This window comes from Drosophila subpulchrella, chromosome X (genome assembly GCF_014743375.2).
Source record: "Drosophila subpulchrella strain 33 F10 #4 breed RU33 chromosome X, RU_Dsub_v1.1 Primary Assembly, whole genome shotgun sequence".
Classification (NCBI taxonomy): domain Eukaryota; kingdom Metazoa; phylum Arthropoda; class Insecta; order Diptera; family Drosophilidae; genus Drosophila; species Drosophila subpulchrella.
This window is the reverse complement of record NC_050613.1, coordinates 8,079,013-8,104,806: the sequence shown is the minus strand read 5'-3', so window position 1 is coordinate 8,104,806 and position 25,794 is coordinate 8,079,013. Positions and strand designations below refer to the sequence as shown.

The 25,794-nt window shown below is 36.9% G+C and overlaps 2 protein-coding genes across 9 annotated transcripts in view; one reads left to right on the top strand and one right to left on the bottom strand.

The window, feature by feature from the left end:
- LOC119556455 overlaps nt 1-25,794 on the bottom strand; it is a 115,555-nt gene that overhangs the window by 10,797 nt on the left and 78,964 nt on the right. For all 8 annotated transcript variants that reach the window (XM_037868695.1, XM_037868696.1, XM_037868699.1 and 5 more), the window contains 2 exons: nt 482-701; nt 42-305 (listed from right to left, as the gene is read on the bottom strand). In XM_037868695.1, the coding sequence (XP_037724623.1) occupies nt 42-305; nt 482-701 (484 nt within the window). The remainder of the gene's footprint in view (nt 1-41; nt 306-481; nt 702-25,794) is intronic.
- LOC119556457 lies at nt 19,490-22,071 on the top strand. Its single transcript, XM_037868703.1, has 2 exons — nt 19,490-19,643; nt 20,305-22,071. The coding sequence occupies exons 1-2, from the start codon at nt 19,490-19,492 to the stop codon at nt 21,669-21,671; spliced, it is 1,521 nt and encodes a 506-aa protein (XP_037724631.1). The 3' UTR covers nt 21,672-22,071.

Here is a 25,794-nt window from a genome sequence, read left to right as displayed (position 1 = left end):
GTTTTCTTTCTTGTTTATAGTGTTTTTATCAGTAATCTTACCTATCGGCAAACACACAAGAGGCCGGTATCAGTCCATGCACTGTGTAGGATCCAGCCCGCACCAGAATGCGGAACTGATCCCGTCCGTTGAGCGTCTCCTGCTTGATGGACAGGATGACAGGACCAAGGTCCTCGTCGCTGGTGAAGTAGTTCCAGTGCTCGGTGCCGTAGAAGTACTTCTCGTACGTCTCCTGCTCCACGGAGATCAGCTCGAAGGCGCCCTGCTGGTCCCACTGCTCTTCGATGGTGGTCTTCTTGCGGGGACTACAGGGATCATATGAAAATATGTATCATATCATATAAAAAGATATGTATTATACATAGTTCTTCGGAAATATTTTTATGTATGTTCAGATTGAAAATTCATCAAAAAAATAAAATCTCAATGGTGATATATCTCCATTTTCTTTGAGAACAGCAACAGGTCCAGTTAAACTCACCTGGGCGTGGCCTCCGAGTCCTCGTCGTCTTCGTAGAGATCGCTGCACTCGCGCTCGAGGTAGGCATCGCTGGCACTTCCTGCCCGGATGTCCTCGTGCTCCGAGTCGCTCTCATCCCAAATGGTGTGCGGCGTGGGCATGGAGATCTTCTGGCGGGAGCACTCGATCCAGTAACCAGGAGTGGGCATCAGGTTGTGCGGATACTCCTCGCAGAACTCATCTAAATCGGGTGTGTCATCGGGGCATTCGATTTTTTTTAGTAACTTGTATATATATAAGAAACATTAAATAGTACAAAGTAACCACTTATAAAGGTATCTAAAAGTATGCTACAATGTTGTTGAGTACGAAAGACACCGCTCTTTTATTGACTGCATACTTTTAGACGCCTTTATTAGTGATTTCAGTACCACCTCCCTTTTAATTTCTTAAGGTATTCAGTTCTGTTCTTGGTTAATTTTTAATTACTCGAGATAATTAATCAACATTCGTTTTAACGTTATTCACCAGCATTAAGTCCCAAAGTCCTTGGAAAAACTTTATTTTCCACCGGCCATCAACATCATTAAGAGATTTACTCAAAACTGCATTATTTTATGCCAATCTTGGGCTTGCTCTCACTTTTGAGGGGACTTTACTCTGAATTACCAAGGTGCAGTCTGGATTTGAGTTTGGGTAAGATGGCCGCCCAATCAGCTACGGCGTGTAAGCCCCTCCATTAGAAAAGTTTTCTTAGCGCCCCAAGAGCCCCCGCTGACAATCTCACTTTCTTCCTGCGGCCAGAGTCTTATGTCAAAGTTTCGCGCAACTTTTTAGCGGCTTGTGGCTTTTACATTCTCGCGAAACTGTTGCCTACTTTGAGGCTTTCAATGGCTGGCAATTCCTTTAACTCTAAACAAAATAATTTAGTTCAATTCAATTAAAATGCAAATACCGTAAACGCTGGCGAGTGGCGTCGCGTGAGTTGCCAGTCATAAAGCAGGCGAAACTTCCCATTTCCCATTTTCCGCATCCCACCGCCATTTGCCCTTTTCCCAGCCGGCTTTCTGTCTATGATTGAGTTGGAAATTCGATGCGGCGCGTGAGTCAATAATGTGCCACAACTCTCTAGCCGAGGGACAGTGGGCCAAGGGCCAAGGAAAATATAGAGCTAGTGAAAGATTTATGAGTTTTGATAGAAGATCTAAATATATTAGTATAAAAGAAAAAAAAATGTTAAAGAAAAATGTTAAGGTGTCTAAAAGTATGCAACAAAATGTTTCAAGCTACACATTTTTCATTTTTTCATACTTTTAGACATGGTTTTGAGTGATTCTAAAATCCGTGAGATTTCTGATTAATTAATAATATTAATAATGAATAATATTAATTAATATTATTAGGAAAAAGTTATTTCATTTAATGGTTACATTTTATTAGTTTTTAATAGAATTTCTAGCCCCTGGCCCCACTGTACAGTGATGCGGATGATGATGGGCGGGCATGACATTGATGGTGTTTTGGTCCTGGTTCCTCCATGCTCCTTGGGCTCTTTGTGTTCTTGTTTCTGGTTCGTGTTTCACCGAGATGGCAGTAAAACGTTGCCCTGCGTCACGATGGGGAACTATGATCTAATTAAGGAGCGCTCACCGTTGCCGTCACATGTGCCACTCATTTTATGCCCCAAGTTTTGCTTGGGTACCACGCAGATGCTGCATATTTTTGGGTTTCCTCCCACAAAGGGCACACACATCTACACAACCACACAACGACCCACACGCACACACAGACAGACAGACAGTGGGAGCCATAAAATGGTGGCCCTGCCTAATTCAAATTTGAATAACTCGCATCGTGCGCCGCTAAGTAGGCTATGAAATCGCTTGCTTTGGCTCTTTCTCTGCGGTTTGGCATTGGTACCCTATATATAATAGTCTGGTAAACATATTCGATATTAAAAAAATTAATAATTTTTATTCAAGACATATTTAAGGCGAGAGATATGTTCAATGATTTTAAAATGTTTGAGCCGAGCCGATGGCCATAGTTCCTAGTGCTCAAACCCCGTTAGTTAGCTTTTAGATTTTAATCTTAAGTTAAATAAATAAGCATTTAAAATGTATAAATAACCACAATATGTCTCCAATTACCCATTCATCGCGAAAATTGTACATGAAATATTTAAGTCTGTATTAAAGTTATGTTTTAAAAGCTAATGAATTACGTTAATGAATTTCCCTTCAAAAATCGACATACGAACTAAACAGAAAAAATAATTTCAAGCAATTTAGAATTCAATTTAGAAATACAATTTTATAATACTTTTTTAATAATCCAAAAAAGGGCAAGCAAACATATATTTACTATGTAAGACTTGAGATTGTTATTTAGTCTTTAGCAAGACTTTCTAAACCTTAAACCTATTTAAAATTTATCTTTGATGGCTTTTTTTTTAATTTTTGAAAAATATAGCTTTGAATTGAATAATTTTTTTAAGGAAACTACCAAAAATCTGGGGGCTCCTTGCTTATATAAACATAAATAAATTTATTAGTGTTACGTTGCTGTAAATATTTTACGTTCAAGTTTACAAAGCATAAATAGCACTTACAAATCCTTTGTAAATTCTTCTTTAAAATGATTTCCACGTAAATTTGGCAACGAAAACCCTTACTAAGATTGGTCCCAAAATTGAGGGTATGTGATTTTTTGCAAGGATCAGGGTCCTGAGACCCCCACAGGCGGCTATGGTTACGATTGTGGATTTCGAGTCGGTCAGATTTTTCGTGGGCTGTTCGTGTGTGTGCGTGTAAAATTGCGTGCGCAGCGCCCGCGGATATGCAATATGTATAATTTATTTTTTAAGGCCAGTTAAACCGCCCCCGCATCCGCTTCTTGGCCCATTTTGGGTAGCCCGGCTTTACGCCTCACTTTGGCGCTTTTCTTTATCCCTTGCTGCTGCTCCTGTTTCTGGGCCCTTTCCCCATACAAATTACATCCCAGCCGGTTAATTTTTCATCTGCCCAACCGACAGCAACATCTCGTGTTGCAGCTGCAACTGCTGCTGCTGCTGCACGGCGGCAACATGCAACACAACCAACAGAGGAAAACAAACACAAACATGGTCAAATTGATGGCCATCCTCCCGTGGGAGGAGTGAAAACGAAAACGAAAGCGAAGGCAACCGGAAGCTGGCCGGGCAAATGTTCCATCTTGCCACTTGTAATGGCCACTTGTCAAGGCGGCGAAGGCAAACAAATCAGACCAACTGACACCCGGCCACACAATATGTATACGTAAATAGCTCGGGAATAGGGATACTGCGGCTGGTCCATAACCTGAGAAGCTCTACGAGGGGCAGATCCAGGCAGCCGGAGTGGAAATAGAACGCGAGCAGGGGTCCTTCACAACTGAAGATATGGCCTGCGACAGTGGAAACTGAGAGGAGTCGTCTTCTATGGAAATATGTGGATGGTTGGAAATGTATTTAAGACTTAAAAATGGAAAAAATCGAATTTAATATGGATAGATAGGTATATATTTTACAACTTTAGTTCCAGTAAATGATGATTCTTAAAATGTTATTAATTTTGAAGACATTTAATTGCCTGCGCTACTGAAAACCGAGAGGAGTCGTCTTGTATGCAAATATATGGATGGTTGGAAATGTATTCAGGATTTGAAAATGGTAAAAATCGTAGTCAAATGGTTACATAAAGTGTAGCACATAGGTATATATTTAAAAACTTTAGTTCCAATAAATTATGATTCCTAAAATGTTATTCATTTTGAAGATATTTAATGGCCTGCGCTACTGAAAACCAAGAAGAGTCGCAAAAATGCGACTAAAATATAGATGGTTGGAAGTGTATTTAAAATTTTAAAATGGCAAAAATCGTATTCGTATTCAAATTAAAGTGTAGCACATTGGTTTCACATGGACAGACGGACAGAAAGATTTCACTCATAAAGTGTACAAAATTCCATACATTTTTTTAACGCAGCATTTTAAAGATATTAAGATATTTGATAAGATAAGATATTAAGATATCTGAAAAATCAAATCAAAATAAAATCCATATAGAAAACCAATTAAATTATTATTTATCATGTTTAATTCTAGTAAAATATGATTCATAAAATGTTCATAACCCAGACATTGTTTAATGACCTAGTCTATTGACAACTGAAAAACGTATATTTGACAAAAAATTTGTGTAACATTTAAGAAGACAAAACCATAAAAAAAGAAACGACATCGATACTTTAAAGGTTATTTACTTATATAAGGTTTTTAATTGTCTCAATGAGTTGAAATTTTCATAAGTAAATATTTTTCCAAAGACGTGGCTATGTTTATTGGCTAACTCTGTTTCATAAATCATGGTAATATCCTTGATTTACCAAGCTATAGCCACAATTGTTGGTAAATTCTCATCTCCTGTTCCACAGTCAATTTGGAACTGGTGCAAAGCACTGATGGTATGTGTGGTAAGTGCAAACATTTCCAATACCCATATTGAGATGCGATTGTGTGCATTTGTGTGGCAGCACGAGTGTTGCAATTGAAATACCATTTTAGACACATGAGCCGCAATTGGAGTGGGTTTCAGATGTAAACATTGAAAGAACAAACTGGAGCGATTGTGGGCTTTACGCCAAATATAAACAAGTACCCTTATGCAGATTCAATCAAATAAAAATCCACTTGTTTCGAGCTCAATTTAATCAGTAAATAATGGATAATTTAACAGACCGATGTTATATTCAGTGAGTAATTAAAACCCAAATAGAAACAGTTAATAGTTTGCTTTAGAATACATTGATTACATTGATTTATGGAATTAAGGTAACTAAAGAGATTCATTCAATTCAACTAAGTGTCAAGCTTTAATTGTTTCAGTTAAGAAGGCCTAATGAATATTAATTTAAAATTACATTTAAATCCTCTTAGGAAAATCAAATAAAATACAAAACAAGAATGGAAGCTAACTTTTAGAGGTCGGTTCTGTGGGAGATTTGTATAAATGTACAGAGCTTTCCGACTTTTAGAAAACTAAAAACTAATTACAGAAGTTTTAAGATAACGTTCCATTTATATTTACTATCGTATATGTTTAAATTTATTACTTCGGTGTTTTTTGACACATTAACTTCTACTCTTGGGAATATAATTCTTTTAATATTTCAGAAGATCGAATAAAATTTTTAAAAAATCGGTCAACTTTATCATATTGCTGCCATAGGATCGATCGGGTAATTATTGTCAAAATAATACAAATATTAACAAAAACTTTACCATTTTACCAAAATATTAACTGGCTGAAAACTTTAGAATATTGTATATTCTAAGTAGAAAATAAGTTAGTTAAAATGGTTCTATATTCCTAATTCCTAAATTCCTAATGATTCAGTAACATCAAAGTCAAAACCCTCATGGGTTGGGATGTCAGATATTTTAAATCCATTCCGCGATAATCCTGCTTTCGAAACCTGCTGCGTCATCCACTCATCAGCCGTCCATCCATCCATTCATTTCCTCGCCACAAGGATATCCGCTTACACAACACAACAGAACGCAACACAAAATGCTCGTGACCATGGCTGTAACCCTGTAGTTTTGGCCAACAATGCAGTTTGGGCCACATGACTGGGCGGGATTTGTTGGCCATTTAAATGACACGGTCGTCCACTTTTCAACCAACTCATCTGGGGCGCTTTTTATGTTTTGATGCGTCGCGGAAATCCATTAGCCATTAACGTCCTTCTTCCAACCCACGCAGACCTAAGCGAACCCAAGCTAACCCAAGCAAAACCAACCCGAAACCCATTCCCCAGCGACGATGACAATTCTTTCAAGGATCACGCAACATTGCATTAGCATAAAGTGCTGACATTTGGCAAATGACTCGCGGCATAATGGAAAGTCGGATCAAGTGGGAAAAGGGCGGGAACACATATAGTCCGATGTCAAACAAAACGGGTCCAAAGGCGATTTTAAAATGTTGTTCATAAAAGTTAGGTCCAAATAAATACGTACGTTTTCTTGGATACAACCAAAAGGCAAAGATTTGTATTGTTAAATATTTCATGGAAATGGCATATGAGCTTAAAAGGTTACTGTGCTCAAAATGGTCCATAAGTATTGATGCCCTTTAGATGTAAGAGAACATCAATAGGTATTCCATTTACTTTTAAAGCTAGTTTATTAATATTTTGTAAATAATAAATTTTTCATAAAATATTATTTAATTTCAAGAATGTAAGACTTAAATTTTATCAGTTACAAATATATGAACATTCAAAAAATTTTAAAACGTTCTCTATGAGAAGCTCTTATGTGTCTGATTATATAGAGAAAACAAAAAATATTGATTCCATCAATGTTGTTGTCGTTGCAATATTTCCTTTTCATTTGATTTCATATGACATTTTAACAGATATAATATAATTCAGAAAGCCATAGGTACATAAGATATATAGCTTGACATCACTAATTTAATGTCTCGCAGAAGGACATAATTTAGCAAGTGACTAATTCAAGGCCATTTTCGTCCCTCACTCCGGTGTACTTATATATATATATATTATATATATATATATGTTCGAAATCCTATCCTTAATCCATGGGTTGTCACTCTATATCCCCCCAAGTGTCATTTTCCCTCCATTTCCCCGTGTCAAGTAAAACACTTGACATTTTTGTATCTTGCCATTTAAATTTGTTGCGCATCGTTTTTCGTTGTACTCGACTTTTACTTAATACCCATTACTCGTAAAGTAAAAGGGTATACTACACTCAGTAAAAAACTCAATCTACATTTTAACCGCGACTTGTACTTGATTTCGGAAAATATTTTTTGGTCTTGTTTTAAGAATGAATATGCTGCGCGTTCATGAAACAAGAATAAATCATACTTGAGCCCCAAATCATAAAAAAATGTGCTTGATTCAAGAACATTATTCAATAAACAGAACAAATCAAGTACGATTTCTACTTAATCTAAGAATAATATGTTAAAAAAAGATTTTTCTTGGTAACCACAAAGATACATAATTGATCACTACAAGTACTTAATTTCAGAAAAAAATGGTTTTAATATCCTTAAATAAGATGAAATTGGCCGAGCGGTTAGGATATCCGCCTGCAGTGCGTAAGGTTGCGGGCTCGAGTCCTAGGAGAGGTAAGTGATTTTTCAAAAATGTTTCGTAAGTACAAAAACACATTTAATACTTTTATGAGAATAACTTGAACTTGATGGATGAATAAATCGGATTATATTTGTACAAAAATTAATAAAACCTTGATTCTTTGGCAAATTTGTATTCTATAAAAATTTTGTTCTTATAATTCAGACTTTTTTAAAGAAAAATTCGTACTTAATTTAAGCAAAATAACTTCTTGAATCAAGAACATCTCATACTTGATTTCGCCCTTAAATGTTCTCAGCTTAGCAATGCTGGTTTAAGATTGAAACGTTATTGAAAGAAAATAATTGCCCATTTTAAAGCTGTTGCATTTGGGCTTGGTTTTTTTTTGAGTGTAGATCCGTCGGGAAGTATGTAACAGGTAGAAGGAAGCGTTTCCGACCCTGTTAAGTATATATATTCTTGATCAGGATCAAGCCGAGTCGATTTAGCCATGTCCGTCCGTCCGTCTGTCCGTCCGTATGAATGCTTAAATCTCGGAGACTATAAAAGCTAGTAAGTTGGGATTTTGGCATGTAGATTCTTGAGCTTCTTGCCCATTACGCTAAAATTTAAATGATGTTTTGTTTTAATTATCAATGTGCCAAAAATTTTAAGTTCAATTCGGGCTATTTATTTAAAGGGTCCAGTCTTGGACTCTCTATTTCCCTCGCACTCCCTGAGTGCTCGCAGTACACTTTGCCGAGTAAAGGGTATCTGACAGTCGATGGCATCGACTTCTCTCTCTTGTTTCTTCACTTTTTTTGGCCGGCTTGCCTTTGGACTTTTCAGGAATTTCCCTTTTAGCCACGGCTATTTGCTTTGCATTTAGCCAAGTCAACCCCCAAAAAACATTCTCGTTTCGGCTTGTTCGGCCTAAATGGAGGACACTTTGGGTGTCATTAATGATGTCAATGGGGGCATTATGGGTCAAGTAGGTTTTTGGAAGGGGGAAACACTCAACACGATCCACTCTCGATTTGTTGTTTTTCTATTGGCTTATTTGCATTCGATTGTTTGTTAATTGTTGCCAGGCAAAGTTGGGAAATTGGTTTTCAAATTGCTTTTACTTTTCACTGCTACGATTTCATCTCGATTTCGGCTGCGCCCGAACTTCCTCGATTTTTCCCCAACCACAGGCTTTTCCGCAGCTGCCATTTGCAGAAAAGTCTGTTATCAAAGTTGGCCCTAGGTACAAAACAAACGAATAACAATAGATATATGTGTGTGTGGGGTGTGTGGGCGGTGAAAGCGAAAATAAACACGGCAACACAATCGGGACACAAGAACAAAAGGAAAGGAAGGGAAAGTAAAAGGAAACCAATTCCGCTAAGATGCAAAGGAATCAAACGACAAACGACAAGCGGCAAACAAAAAAACAAATCAAGCAAACAAAAGTTGGGGAAAATTCTATTTTTTTGTTTATTTGCCAGGACATCTTGCGCACCGGCAATGCTCTCTAAATATTCGGTTATAAAGGTAATTAGAAAGCTAACATTTAAGGTAATTAGTTAATTGGATAAAGTAGAATATACAATTATTTTTTCTTCACCATTTTGATTTTTTTATAATGTTCAAACAATTCTATTTTTTTTTATTTTATTTGCCAAGACATTTGCGCACCGACGACAATGCTTTAAAAAAATTCGGTTATAAAGGTAATTAGAAAGCTAACATTCAAGGTAATTAGTTAATTGGATAAAGTAGAGTATAATATTATTTTGTTTCCCATTTTTGTACAACATTTTTTTATAATGTTCAAACTATAGCACCCATTTAATGTACTTCCCAAAATGTACCAAATATTAATGAATTGTTTTATTTAGTTTCCCTGTAAATCTAAGATGAAATCACCGTTTCTTGACTTTGGTTGCGAATTTCTTTGGTTTCTTGAAGACACATAAAACCCTTTCGGAAATGTGGAAATTTTCGCAAGTCACGTCTAATGGCTGCAACGTGACAGGCGTTGCCACGTCACCGACTTTCCAGTGACTTTAGGTGTTCCTTTTTTTTGTGAGTTTGATTTTGTTGGCCAGTGTGTGCGTGTGTGAGCTAGTGTTAGTGTGCGTGTGCGTGTGTGCGTGTATAGATGATCGCATCACGAAGCCATTGCATTACACTTCACATTCACTTTTACTTGCACTTCCGCTGCCGGCGACGTTTCCGTTTCCGCTTCCGTTGACGCTTCCGCTCTTTAAATCAGTTTCCTAGCTCTAAAATCGAAATGAAAATCAAATGCAAATACACTCCCGGCCATGCTCGCTATACCCTTGCAGCAGGTATTATCTTTAATCCGATGAAGTTTATATGTAAATGTATTATACTATATGGATTATATTGATGTATGTTCTAATATTAAGATTAATAATAATATAAGTGTTATATTATCCTTTGCCTAAAAAGGTTTTTGCTGTTTGAATATTTATAAATCAAAATATGGATGCTTGAAACGATTTCATTAGGATGTAATGAGTCTTATCAAAATCGGACTTCTATATTTTATAATGTGAAAATAACAAGATATTTACCTAATAAAGTTGGCACATTTTTATACTCTCCTATGATTATACCCGTTACTTGTAATAAAAGGATATATTGTAGTCGGGGAAAAGTAGTTAACATAAAGAATACATATTCTTGATCAGCATCCGTCTGTCCGTCCATTTGTGTAAATGCTGTAATCTCGGAAACCTTAAGAGCTAAAGGGTTCACAGAGAAAATTCTGACGTTCTCATCTGAGTTGAAAATGTTCTTTAAAATAGAACGACATTTTTGAGTTGAAAATGTTTTTTTTTTGGCGGTATTTAAGTACATTGTATGTACAAATAAACTATTAGTTCAGTCCTTAGTGTATACTTATCAAAAAGTTGTTAAATAAACTCAAAACTCTCTTCTCACCATTTCTTACACGGATTTCAAGAACAAGGATTCAAGAACCCCCTTTAGCTGAGTAACGGGTATCTGATAGTCGAGGCACTCGACTATAGCGTTTTTCCTTGATATTTTTACTATGAGAAGGTTTTTCGAAAGTCAGACAACAATATTCCCTTTCAGTCATATTATAAGCTTTCTAAGTCTATAAGTTTTATTGTTATTTTGTTTAAACCAGTCTTATGAGGATACCATCAGTGGTATCCAATTCCGCAGAATGTATCATAAGTCTGGTATAGAGGTTTTTGGTGCAATTACCTAACTCTGGTTTTTACTGCAAGGGTATAAAAACTTCGGCTTGCCAAAGTTGGATTTTTTTTCGGTCTTTCAATGGGATATTTTCCAAGGGGATTCCAAGGGTTTTCCCTGTGTGTACGGACTGGCACACTCACTGTAAGAAGTAACACCAAGCGACTCTGAGAAAACGCTTTGATGATTACAATTTACAGCGAGCGATGCCAGCCACGGAATTCTCTCACATGCAGCGAAACAACGCGGCGTATGCGTGATATTTTATCCGCGGTGCCTGTGAGCGATGGTGTGCGTGTGTGGCTGTCTGTGTGTGGGTGTGGTTGTGGCTGTGGCTGTGGGTGTGGGTGTGGGTGGGTGCCTGTTGTGGCCTTGACTTCAAGTCAGGGAAAGCAAATTTTAAAACGATTAAAATCTCTTGCCCAAAAACTCACAACATGGGAAAAAAGATTGAAAAACTGAAGCGTAAGGGCAAATTTTTCTTATTAATAATTTACAAGAAAAAAAAAAGAAACGGAAAAAGCAAAAATAAGCATAGTCCGTTAAAAGAAATGATAGCATTAAAATTCATTAAAGCGCAAATATCAAATAACAGAAAGCGGATAAGATAATAACAAGGACGGGGGTGAAAAAAGCTGGTGCCTTCCCCGCATTTCCCTCGATTTCCACGACTTTCTACCGCTTTTCCGGCTATTCCTGACAAGGGGTTACCTGCAGATGGAAGCGATAGGGCAGCCTCTTGGCCTCGGACCCCCCGCAGATAGATACCAGCAGTCAAATGGCCAGAACCCGGCCCCGGGAATATTCCGTGGGCCGTCGCCATGCATTTGCATAAAAGCCAACTAATTTTTTTCCTGCCACCCTGTTTGCGTTTAATCAAAATGAAGACGAGAAATTTGCGTTCGACGCCGTAAACTACGGCCCATGTTTGACGTGTCAGCAACTGGGGAATATTTGACCCCCTGCCACCCAGTGGCGGGGGTCGTTGTAAATTATAATTGGTCACAGAACGCTGACCCAGCGGCTGGCAAAAGGATATTTGACCGATTTTTTGGGTTAAGGCTGACCTCAGCGGAATACAGCGACAAGAATTTAATTTTTTTTAATTTTTTAACCCATCTTAATTGAAGTTTTGACGCACTTTCATATTCAGCTATAATTAAGATCCGTCTGGGGTTTAAAAATATTTCAAATACAATAGTTACAAGTGCAAAGAAATATTCCAAAAACTTGCATTACAAACTTGTTCATAGAATAAAACAATAATAATAAAATTTATTTAAGCAAATCAAAAATGATCTAAAACAGCATTACAAACTAAAATAACAAGTTATTTTTAACAGCCAGCTCTGGCAAATAAATACTTCCTACCAATCTTTTTAGGGTATTTGAAGGATATTTTTTTTCAAAACCTCCTTGGGTATCCTAAAATTATAGCGAATGTATTTATGCGCTTTAAAAGTTCAGCAATTAAAATCGAGCTCTGGAAATATAAAAAATACTAAGCTTGGCTAAAGTTTTAAAATAACGAATAGGGGTTATTAAATCGTGAATGGAAAACAAATAAATATGCTGCGATTATTGCTCATTTAATGCACTTTCCATTATTTAATTATACAAAGGTTATATAATTTTAATTATGCAAATTATTGGAAAGCCACAAATCGCTTAGCAGCTTGGCCACATATTTTATAGATGTTTGTTTACGTGATCAAAATAATCAATTGAGTTAAAAACACGGAAACAAACAACAACAATAAAAGTGGCCAAACTGTTATGGAAAATGAATTCAAATGATTCGATATCTATAACAAATTTTTCCGGAAAACAAACTCACAAAAGTATATAAAGTGAAATGCGATAAGTAAAAGAAAGAGCAGCCATAAACAAGCAATTCAAACTCCAGTTTTGAGTGCTCTGGATTTTAGATTTGTATCAGTATTTAAAAACATGCAATATGCCATTCGGATAATTTTCTGCTTTCTAAATGATTTTCTTCAGATATTTTCTTCAGATATTAATTATACTATGTGTATTGCTATAGTTTCATAAACTTAAAAATAAAATCAAAGAAACATTTGTTGGGCAAAGTAAGTGATGCACTTTTGATGTCAATTTTATTTAAGCAATTGTGGCCAGCTTATGCGATGAAGAGGGTTCTCTCCACACACAGATATACAATTTTGAACAATGCCTGCTTTTGGTATTCGAGAGTGGGAAAAGAGAAAATTGGAAATTCATGTTGACAAGTGGATGCTGCGTTGGCGTCGCTGCCGGCGTTCTGTACGTGAGGAAAATTTCAATTTTCAAATTTCACGCCATCCCCTAGAAAAATAATAATCGCTGTACGAATGAGAGATACCCTGTGGTTATAGTTAACTTACTAAATTATTTATTATTATTATTTAAAATTTTACTATAGATGTTTCGCAAAAATTCTGCCTATAAACAAAGAGTCTTTAAGTTAATTATAAATAATATTTTGCTCGAAATCCACAATACAAAGTTCTAAAAAATAAATCAAGTTGAAAATATATATTTTTGTCTAAAATATATATATTATCTATGGAAGAACCCTATTTTTATATATATTATAGCTGCTCTTTGAGTCGCAGATACTCCTTGAGTACTGGGAATTTCTTTCAACAAAGCTGGCAGATTATTGAAATATTTCCTCCTCATTTTTGTGTGTGTGTCTGCGTAATCAGCAATTAAGGTTTATGGCCTTTAGAGTGGTGGCATTTTGCGCATTCGGATTGTTCCGCCGTTGAAATTGCCATTTCCAGCCGCACAAAGTGCCACTGAAGTTGCATAATGATCGTAATGATCATCGGGTTTCCCGCTGACCTCATGCACTTTTGTTAATCAAGTTGCAAATTGGCCAATAAGCCGCAGAGAGTCGACAGGACACGTCCAAAAGAGCCATTGGCCGGCAATTTGGCGGTTGACCAGAGTCCAAAATGCAAATGTCGGCCAAACTTACACGGACACGGACACACACAACCCAAAACACCACCACAAACGCAATGCACCCACACTTCTCTCTTCAAAAGGTCAATTTAGGTGGTGGTCGAGTGGCATAACGATCCCCAATAGAGGCTGTATTATCGTAATTGTATGCCGACTCTCGGACTAACATGAAATTTCCGAGAGCACTTCAGGCGACCCAGACGAACTCAAACGTCTTAAAAATCCTTAAGAATTTCATTAGCTGCTCATCTAAAAAAAAATCATTGGAACTGTCCTGTGAAATGAAATTATACTACCTACAAAACATATATAGTTACCTATGGTAAGTCCAACATATATGTTGCCTTGTTTATGCCCTGAATTATTTAGATTTATTTGTTTATTATCATAGTATATGAAATGTTTTAATATTTAATATTACTTTAAATTTGGTGATAAATAACAATAATTTATTGAGAATTGAAATAATAGGTTAATATGTATCATTCCCAATCATAAACACCCAACCCGTTTGTATTCTTAAAAAGATATTATATCAATAATACTTATCCTCGCATCGCTTTCCACTTTCCACTCAACTTTCTTTTCAATTTACCTGCAACGAGAAAAAGCATACAAAAAGCGATGAGTGAAACATAAATAACACATCTAATCATTTTTCGTATCATATGTGGGCTGTAATTTCAGGCTCTTTCGGCAAAAGAAAAAGTTGCCAGACTTTTTTGTGTTTGTGGAATTTCAAAAGAGTGGGAGAAAGTAAGGTAAACCAACCGCTCGAAAATGTGTACTTTTAATGTTAAGACTCGTGTCATCGCAGGTGGAATTTGTTGCTTTCGACGATTTTGTTGGTTGTTGTACACGGAGAAAAATTGAAAGATAAATATCTATACCAAAAAATATGATATGTTGTTTTGGGGATATCACAAAATTACCTAAAAGTCAAGATTGACTCGAATAAAGTTATTGGTACTTAAGCTGAGGTAATATAAAGATAAAGATATGCTTAAAAAATTATAGAGCTATTAAACGACTAGGACCTACACCCAAAACATATTTTTATTAGTAGTATTAGTACCCATTATTTTAAATATCTTATTCTGATTATATTTTGATTTTTTTCAGTGCTTATATACCTACTGGTGGGATTTGCTGTCCGTTGACATGTCGCCCGGGGCATCATAATCACTTTGCAACAAAATGCCAGCCCATATCCATACATCTTTCGCCACCGAAAAAAAGGAGGCGGGTTTTTGTTGAAAACTTTTTCGCATCTGTCGCGGTTTTTGCCGCTCGCAAATGAAGTGCTAAATTATGCTAAATGTGCGACAAAATGTGATTTGAGTGCAGGATCAGGTGGCCCTTGGCCTCTTGCCATTTTCCTTACATAATATACTTTATGTATGTGTATCTAAATGCCGTTCTCAAAGGCTTGGCAGTCGATAGTCTGGCTTTGGTTGCCCTCTATGGTCATCATCTTCTAAAGGACATCCTCGCTGCCGTTTTGCATTTAACTTTTTTCTTATCCTTATCCTTGTCGCGAACAGACTTTCATGTCGTATGAAAACAAATTACTTTCAAGCGAGTAATCTTCCGGTTCTGTTCTGGGGGAAATCGTGGGGAAATCGCGGGGAAATCAGGGAAAGGCATTGAAATGGCGCTGGTTGCCAGTTTCACTTGCCTCATGGCATCAATTATAGCAGCAGTGGCGATGGAACGCAACAGATTCCGTGATTTTTCGTCGAATTTCCAACGATTTTCGCCAAAACCATCTCCCCCCCCCTGATATGCGAATTATGGCTGCCGAATAGTATGCAACGAAAATAACTGGCCCAGACCAGAAACGACCAGACCAATCCATATAGAAAAGCGGCTGCTGGTGCTGCCAGCGGAAATTGAAAGCTTCCGTCGCGAACTGTAGGGGAAAACCACCCAAAAACCACCCAAAACCACCCAAAAACCACCCCAATATCCACCCCCCACCAGTATTAAATATGTGTGTGCCTGAAATCAAAGTTGCGGCCAACTTTATTCCATTTCATTCCATGGCGTGTTGGCAAGAAAAAACTTTCCAAATAAGTTGGCCTTCGAATTACAATTGGCCAAGGTAAATAAAAGAAATGCGTAATGGGAAATTAAATAGGGAAATCACCATTTGCGACATGAATACATATCAATGAAATGGTAAACGATAGCCTTGGTGAAAGCTTATTAATACAACAAAAGGTACAGATTATTATAAAAGAAAGCATAACAAATGTAAGCAAGAATATTTTAAAATGCACTTAATTTCCTACATTAAATTGTAGCTGTGTGAAATTAATGCAGCACGTCAAACCCATTATTTGTGATATATAAACCCCTTCAATTAAAACGGAATTTTAAGCAGCGAATTGGTTGCCCTCATTAAAATGTAAGCAATATTGCAACCCAATATTGCAACAACCACGGCTATCAGTAATTACATTTTGCGTAATTATGAAATCAAGACAAACAGGATAATAGCATTCTGTTTTCTCAACGAGAACTTTATAGCGCGCAAGAAAGTAACAGCCATTTTGATTAAATTACATTTTGATAGGGTTTTTCAATGAAAAACGAACAAAATAAATGATTTTGGTCAAAAAGGCGAGGCCAAGTGAATGAAGGAGAAAGGGAAATTATTTAAACTTAATTTATATGAAAAGTGCAAATGAGAATTCTCGTTCAATTAAATTGAAAGGTAAAATGAGAAATAATTTGAAAAGTGCTTCATTGAACTTTTAACAAAACAGGTACAAATTAAATGAATCATCGGCATTTAATTTGTTTCTCTTTTCCTGTAATAAAAATAAATAAAACAGCGAACATAGTTTCAAATAACCTGAATATAAAGTTATAGTTTGGCCAAAATAACTCCTAAATATTAGAAAGTAAAGCAGCCAAGGCAAGAATAACTATCAATATAATTAATTGGGATGAAATTATGCGAGTTAATAAGAATGATTCATCAATATGCCTTAGCCATTAGTCATTGCCTGCAATCTTAATAATTGGCCGGGCCAATTCGGCCAGTGTATGAAATGATTTCGCTAGTTTTTCCTAGCTTTCCCATCCCATTTTTCTGGACTTTTCCCCATCTCCATTTCCCGGGCTAAGTGAATGAAAACGAAACTTTAATTGAAACGAACGTTTGGTGTGCGTTTTTGGGTTAAGTGATTGATTATGTCTTGTTTGCCATACACATGTATACGTGCCCATAAGTACACTGAGAGAAATTCGAAACGTTAGTTTTATTACAACAACAAAGAGTGCAAGGTGGGTTTACTTCAAGGAGTTCAAATAGAGCTCGTGTTTGCAAAGTAAAAGCTTACATTTTGTATATCTTTTATAATCTTATGAATTTTTGAGCTCCAAATTTTATCAAGTTGATTAATTCAAGTACGTTTATAATCTTTCTTTATTTAATAGCTTAAACAAAATATTTCAAATCTGCGCTTTGATTGTAAATATCCTAAGTAAAACTACAAAAGGAAAATAGATTTCACTTCCATAAATCTCCTTTCAAAGCAGTTTATATCTTTATCCATAATTTGGTTTATTTATAAGGTCTATTTGAATTAATTATTCTTTTAAGAATATATAGATTCGTAGATTATAAAAACTACTGACAAAAAATCCAAATGAATCCATATTTTCGGTCAAGTTTTATATATTTAATTTCCAGTGTGTACAAATATTTTCTCCATATTTTCTCTCAGTGTGCGCATTCAAGGAAACGCTCAGCGTCGCACACATAAATTTTTGCCTGTCTGCTCCTTTTATTTTTGTTATTGTTATGCTGCTTCTGGGCGTGGCAGCCCCCCCCCCCACTCACTTACACACACAACGTGACAGACTGACAGGCAGCCAGGTGTGTGTGTGTGTGAGTGTCTGCCCAGGGTGGACCCAAACTCGAAAGTTTGACAATGCCGGTCGACTACAATTCATTCAGACAAAAAGTTGGCCACAATAAAAACGAACCGCGCGCGAAATCGAATCAATAATTTAATACAGGTGCTGCCTACGTCAGGTTTACTTTTACTGCCACTTGCCGCAGATATATACCCCATATATACATACATATACCGCCCAATTTCCGTTCGCATTTCAGCCAACGGGCACTGCCTTTGTCATTTTGGCCATTGCCAAGTTATCGTTGACGTACATAATACAAATAATGTCTCCAGCGACATCGGACTTGGCTTGTTTGCCGCTTGTTAAGGTGAGTTCCCCCTCGATTGGCCACTTTTCCCGATACATGAGCAACCTAATCTAAATGAAAAGAATGCCCAGGAGCTGATGGATTTGTTTGGATCTTGGCTGAATGGAAAAATTTACTTTTTAAAGCTTAATTATGCCCGTAAATACACAAATAATTAGCAATATACTTGAATCTGTTTATTTCTACATTATATTTTTGGTATTTTCAAGACTAAGGCAGCGATAAATATTAATATATCTTATACATAGCATATATTTATGCTTAAGTGTTAACTTAAAACCATCCCTTTATATGTGTATTAAATTAAATTTTTTTAAAGACCCCTGTGCTTTTTTATGATAAGATAAGAGAAATGGCTATCTAAACTTGTTAGATTTATGCAGTCGTCGACAGCTTTTTATCTCCAACCGTATCGGCATGTTGAAGATACTTCATGTTTCTACATTTGTATACCCTTGCAGTGTTTTTTGACATATTAACTTCTACCCTTGGGAATATCATTTTTTTAATATTTCAGAATTTCGAATAAAATAAATAAAATCGGATGACCTTATCATATAGCTACCATAGGAACGATCGGATAATTATTGTCAAAATAATATAAAGACTGTTAAATTTCGTTTTTGGAAAACATATACGTTAGTAAATTGAAACGAAACATTATCTTAAAATTCCTGTAATTAGTTTTTAGTTTTCAAAAGTCGGAAAGCTCTATACATACAATGCTCCCACGAAAACGACCTGCAAGGGTATAGAAACTTCGGCTTGCCAAAGTTAGCTTCTTTTCTTGTTTTTTTAATATGACTTAACATAACTGTTTGAATTTCAAACGAAATGAGGTATTAGTCTTGCAATCGGGTCAACTACTTGACCAACACAACTTTGCAAATAAAAAATGGGCTATTTGGCTAAATTATTGTGTTTCCGTGGAACTTTGTTTTGCCTTTAAACAGGTGTGTAAATTTTTACAGCGTATTTGGTTAGGTTAAGCACTTTGATCAAATTTTGAAAATGTTGAATATTTCCAGCTAATATACACAAATAATAAAAAAAGAAACAGTATACAAATCATAACTTTGGTCGTTATACATTACATTAAAATATATCACTTTTTTGATTGCTTAAGATTTGCTAAACTACATTTAAAGGTATATAGCATATAGGTAAGCTGCTTGTAAAAAAAGTAATGAATAATTGAATCAAAATGTTTTGTTTAAAATATACATATTATAAGCTTTTATTATCAGAACTAAATAATAAATAAATAAATTAGACATAAGTTTTGTAGAACTGACGCTATTTACTTGATGGTGGCTGTACAAAAATAAAGTATCTTTTTAAATGTGTTTCGACATGGTTTTCTGAATACGGGTATTTGCACTTATCGGAATTGTTTAAGTAGCTACAGCAAAAGTGCATTCATTTTAGTAGTTGACTTCGGACGTTTCGCGATGGTTTACAATCAGCTGCGGTCCTTCAGGGCACCTTTAATATGTGTTCTCGGTTTCCTCGTTTTCTTACTGATCTTCTGGTTAGTCGAATTGCCCCAGAATAATGGTGGCCTCCAGAAAAATTCTCCCCTGCCCCCGCCCATGCACCAAAAAGGTATATTTTATATTACTTAATCTGAACTTTGAACGACCCGCGATTATAATCACAAATCAAAAGTGCAAATATTAAATCGAAAAATTAAGTTAATCCTTTACAAAATGGTATATATATTTATATAAAAAATATGTAGCTCAAAAAACCGCCGCCCATGAAAAAATTTGAACAATCCGCGTTTAAGAATTCGGTTGCTTTAAAAAATCTAAAGAAATTGGACAAATATCATAATGAGCTCTAAAGTAAAATTTAGAATATAATAAAAATGTAAATGACTAATTATATTCATCAAAAGAAACTTTCACAAAATTGTATTTATAATAATATATTATTATTATATTATTATATTATGATCAAAAAGTAACCCTCTAAATTAATGCTAATTTATTGATTAAAAATATTAAACATAATGATTGTTCGAGTAAAATGGAGAGCATCTAGAAATTAATTTACAAAAATGTTATATAATAAATCTAAAAATTTGGTCAATCTACTTTACACTTTATAAGGCTCAAAAGTTATGGATAAAAATATAAAAATAATAAATATTGGTTGATTGATTAAAGAAATTAAATTAAATTAAATTAATTATTATGGTCAGCTAGTAGGTTAGTTGCTTTCAGTTGAAGAATTTATTATAAACATTATTGTATTTCCCCAGCAATTGTTCATCATGGAAGCCTGCTAAGTCTAGAGGCCGAACAGGACCTGTCCCCTAACCCCGCAAGGTCGCAGGAGGATCAGGACCTGGAGTCCCTGCTGCGGGGCAACGAGGACGAGGGCTGGGCCCAGGGACCCAAATGCGCCCCGTATCCCCGCTTCGACGACATCAAGTTCCCGAACCCATCCTTCCAGCTCACGCGGCACGGCAACCTGAGCTACTACCTGTACGGGGCGTACTACGACCGGAGACCCCGGATGCCCGAGGTGATGGTCCTCGTCATGGTGACCACGAGCGAGGGTCCCTATCCCGAGACCCATTTGCAAACCTGGTTCGATGGAGATACCGTGCCGGAAACGCTGAGTCTACATGAGACCAAAGTGGCCTGGTACTCGGATTGGGGCACTAGACCGGGCCTGGTGTATCCCACACTCCTGACCTTTCAACTGAAGTCCCCGCGGATCCCGCAGCTGGTGAGCCTGGTCTTTGGTCATCCCTGTGCCGTTCCACAAAATGCACTGAAAGTGATCCAACCCCCCGCCGAAGAGCCACCCAATCCATATCGGCCCCTAAGAACCGGCATTTGTGTCAAGTATCTGCATTTTCCGGATGTCGATATGTCTGAGAGATTGGTCGAATGGCTGGAACTAATGCGGTTACTGGGAGCGGGCAGGGTTACGGCCTATGATATAGGGGAACTGATGCCGAACACCTCGAGAACCCTGGCCCACTACTCGAGATCTGGGGATGGTCTGCTGGATCTCAGGAAATTCGAGTTTCCCCTTGAGACCAAGGAACACAAGAGATTCCAGCACATCATCAGCGAAGTGCTGCTCTACAACGACTGTTTCTATCGCAGTCTATATGATTTTGACTTTGTGGCCATGATGGATGTGGACGAGGTGATTATGCCGCTGGGCAAGTATCTCAGCTGGTCGGATTTACTGAGGGAACTGCAAATCAGGGATGTGAATTGCACCGCCCGCAGTAGCTATTGCTTCCGGAACGTGTACTTTCCCAAGGAACTGCCCGAGGATTCAAGCATTCCCAGTTCATTCTACATGCTGCGGCATGTGGTTCGAGTGGCAGAACACTTGAATCCCGCCCTGGCCATCAAGTGCTTTCATAGCACCGGCCATGCGAGTGTGTTGCACAACCACTTCGCCCTCCAATGGATGGACGCGTGTGGTCCCCAGGATGTCAGTCCCGATCTTGGCCAGCTGCAGCACTATCGGCATGTGGACAATGTGAAGACCCTGGAGGAACCGGCGCCCAAGCGGGATGACAATATCCGGCGATTCCAGCAGCAACTCATCCACAACTCGATGGCCGTCCATCGACAGCTGGGCTGGGGAGCAGCATATTGATTATATTTTAATTGCTTCTTCGGCACATTTAAGAGGCTTAAATTGGCGGCCACGTGTCCATCGTCCACCGGGCTTTGTACGTGCCACCTTTTGACCCCCGGCCACGTCACCAGGATAATAATTGCTTATTGCAGAGTGTGTGGCACAAAAGTTTCCTTTTTCCATTTAGCTTAGCCGCATCAGGGGCGTAGTTCCACTTTTAGTTTCACTTTCGGTCTCGGAATAGTGGCACACGTAGTCAAAAAAAATGCATGAGGGGGGCTTTCAATATAGTTGTCACTCAGGTGTTTACTAAAAAAATAACGAACTACAAAATATATGAGGGTGGCATTATATTTTATGATTAATAACCATGACAATGAATAATCATTTTTAAGGACACACATGGTAAAAAAAAATTTGGGGGGTGGGGGGTTTTTAATATTTGATAAGTTATCACTTAACCCCTTACTAAAAAATGTAATCACTATAATAACAATACATTTAAATCTTTTTTTTCATCGATAATATTAATTTTGTCATAAGTAGTTTCTATTAAGCCCAAAAAAAAATTTGAATAACGTTTATATATTATTTATTTCTAAGAAGTAATATGTACGTTGGATAAAAATACATAAATACCTTTTTAGTATTCAGAAACAAGTTAGTAAAACATATTTGAGATTTTTTTTTAATACATAAGAAACAAGTTTTCTTTATTAATGGCCTTTGGCACATCTTCCGTCTAGGTAAAACAATTAAGATTTTCTTTAAAAAATTAAGGTAAAAGCATGCTGTTTTAAATGGCCAATAGCACATCTTACAAATAGAAAACAAATAGTCCATGAAGCTAGTTTACTAAGAGATTTCTTGCGGCCATGTCTTCTCAGCTTAATTAAACAGCAGTCCTGGTATTTCAAAATTCAATGACAAAAGAAACCGCAGTAAAGCAACCACTCCAATTTCCCATTCCGAAATTCACCGCCCTCCGCCCCACATTTTTTTTCTTGCAACGGGCAAAAATTAATTTGCCTTACATTGCAGTTTTTGAAGAGGACCATAGAATTTTATTGCAATCTCCTTTTGTCTGGAGAGGCAACTTTGGTATTTGAGACTTTTGATTCGGTCATCCGGTGCATTCCATTCAGCAAAGGAAAAGCCTCGAATTTCAAAGATTTCCTGCGGACAACAGGCTTGCCTCATGTTGCGTATACGCCCAGTGCGCCGTTGACAATGCAGCATTTTAATTAGTGACGAATGAGACTGGGAAAACTGGAAAACAGAGCCTGTATTGTGACGTTTCCATAGGCCACTTATCAGTTTTTTGATTGACAAGGAGGGTGCTTATTTTCCAATTGATTTTTCCGGAGATTTTATAGCCCTCCTACGGGTTTTTTTTTTTGCAAGTGCATACACGCCCGGTTGTTCATTTATAATTGTTGTATGGCTGCAGTAAAGCTGAAATTTGTTTGATTGTTGATAAGAATCTTATTGACTGCAGCGAACGAATTAAAAAAACACTGTCATGGGCTACCTGCAGGATACTTATACCCGTTACTCATAGATTCTTCGAAAAGTAGGTAACAGGTAGATGGAAGCGTTCCCGACCCCATATAGTATATATATTCTTGATCAGGAGTCGATCTAGCCATGCCCGTCTGTCCGTATGAACGCTTAGATCTTGTAAACTATAAAAGCTAGAGTTTTGGGACTTAGCAGGTAGATTCTTGGGCTTTCTGTGCACCGCAAGTTTGCACCTCGCACCGAACGCTAAAACCCCTCTAGCACCCACATGTTTTAATATTTTGTAAAAATTAAAATGAGATTTTGTTCTTATTACCAATACCCATCTACATGCCAAGAATTATTCAAATCGGACCCTTCATTATTAAGTTATAACCAAACAATAATAAATAATTAGCAAACTCAATAGTGTGCGAGAGGGACGGAGATATATTGAAGCAGAAAATCGGTTTCACCTTATGCGGCGGAATAAACGATAGGTGGCGCTTTTTTTGTTGGCTGAGTAACGGGTCGAGGCCGTCGACTATAGCGTTTTCTCCTGTTTCGGACTAATTTCATTCACAGACCTTTTTGTATTGAAAAATATGAATTTAACTGATTTTTAATAAAAAAATCTCTTTGTAGGTTTACCAATGCAATATTTTTCTGATTTTACATTGACAGCTTGACATATCTTTCAGGAGCTTTTTCAATGGCCGATGATGCATATATATTGTATGATTGTTTGATTTATCAAAGGAGCACACAATTTTTTTCCAAAAATTCGCAAACATCCCGTAGCGTTTTCAATCAAGCCGGCAGTATATATTTTCAATTAGTGGCAAGTGAGCCTGAGGGAGTACAGAGAAATAAAACTGAATTCAAGCCAGGCTTGTGCAACACTTTTCTGGCATTTGTAACACGGCTTTTCAATTAGACATCTATGAGATTTTCGCATTGCAAGGATTGATTTTGAGTTAACACCAGAACGGAGGAAAAGGAAACAAACATCGAAGACTGGCTGTGGGTGGATTAAAATGCATATATGCTCCGAAAGTGCTAATAAAATGGCAACTGTATTTTTCAATTTGTTACGATTGCTTGCGAAAAAACACTTTGTAAACAAATCTGTTTTTTTAGTAAGGGAGTGTAGGGTATAGTGAGGAATGATTCGTTTTTGAATGCCACTTTTTCAAAAATTAACAATTTTCAAAGGTTTCAAAGCAGAAAGTTGCTGTAAAAGTTTGATTGTAAAATTGCAGCGGTGTGAAATACATCAGATCTTGGCGTAAACCAATATTTTTTTCACTCTTAAAAATTGTAGGGTAAGGTGACGAACTGACAAATACACACTAAAACTCTATGCAGATGTGAAAATGTTTTATTTTTCTTCAAGAATGGTTGAAAATGCACAATAATTTAATACAAATCTTATCTATCTGCGCTTAAATTGAACAGATTAAGTTCTTCAATTTCTAATTCACAAAATCAACAACATACCCTACAAAATGTTCATCACGATATTCACAGGGTACTGTTGTAAACATGTTGCAAAAAAGAATGTCCAAGTGCATGGTTTTGCATCCATAAATTGAAAACCTTGCTTGGGATTTGTGGTTCCAATGTTGTTTCACTTTCATATAAGTTAGAAAGCCAAAGACGAAAATTCTGACCAAATTGCAATCGATGTGATATGAAAAACCGTTTGGTTATTTGGCATTTTTCTTGCCAAACTCGAACTTGGTTGTAAATTGGCGGCTTGTTTTATTAATTTTCATTTTGGAGGCAGTGCGGAGTGGCTACTTATTACAAGTATATTTATTAAAATCCACACAACCGTGGCGCGGGCTAAAATTAAAATCATTTATCACTGAACAAGTGAGACAACAATGCGTGCCAGGATATATTAAAATATTAAAATGGAGGTGGGAAAACACATGGAAATTGCAAAAGAACTTGAGCTGACAAATGAACGTTAAAAGTGCGCGACAATTTTACCTTTTTCATGTCGGGGGCCTTTTGAATTTATTATTACAGAAATGACAACGGTGGCGTTGCCACCAAATCTCCGAAAATGGAATGGCAAAGTGACAAGTGGATGGGAGTCCTCCTCCCGGAGGCTACGTGTTTTTATGGCTGTCTATTTTTGGGCCATATTCCCAAACAATTATCCCGCTAATAATGCATATTAAAATGTAAATGCCCGGCCAGGTGTGCGATGGGGGCGTGGCCGAATCCATGGCTCAAATTTATGGCCAACAGCAGATGACAAGGCAGTGAATAAGAGAAGATATGCGGGTGCTTGCGAGCTGAAAGCCCTGATTATTGCCAGTCGTAACTCGGGCCAAATTAATGCGGATCCCTATAGCGAAGGATCCCTATAGCGAATATTGCATGAATAAGGGAGAAAGTCTTTCCCGCATAATTCACGAAGTTATTTCCCGGAGGCTTTTTCTAAATATTTGGGCTTCTATTCAAAGAATTTCACAAGCACTTACATGATTTCCATGCTCTTTAACTTTCATTAAATGTGTAAACTATCATATCACTATATCATTGCTAAAAAAATTTTGAAGCATACGCATTCTTTTATCTACTGTCTCCATTCACATGCATATCTTAGCAATAGATTTTGTAATAA

What these genes read in the sequence shown, in the direction of transcription:
- LOC119556457 (XM_037868703.1), top strand. Translation starts at nt 19,490, where the DNA reads ATGGTTTACAATCAGCTGCGGTCCTTCAGGGCACCTTTAATATGTGTT. An exon ending in CCCGCCCATGCACCAAAAAG is followed by an intron (nt 19,644 to 20,304) that starts GTATATTTTATA and finishes GTATTTCCCCAG; the next exon opens with CAATTGTTCATCATGGAAGC.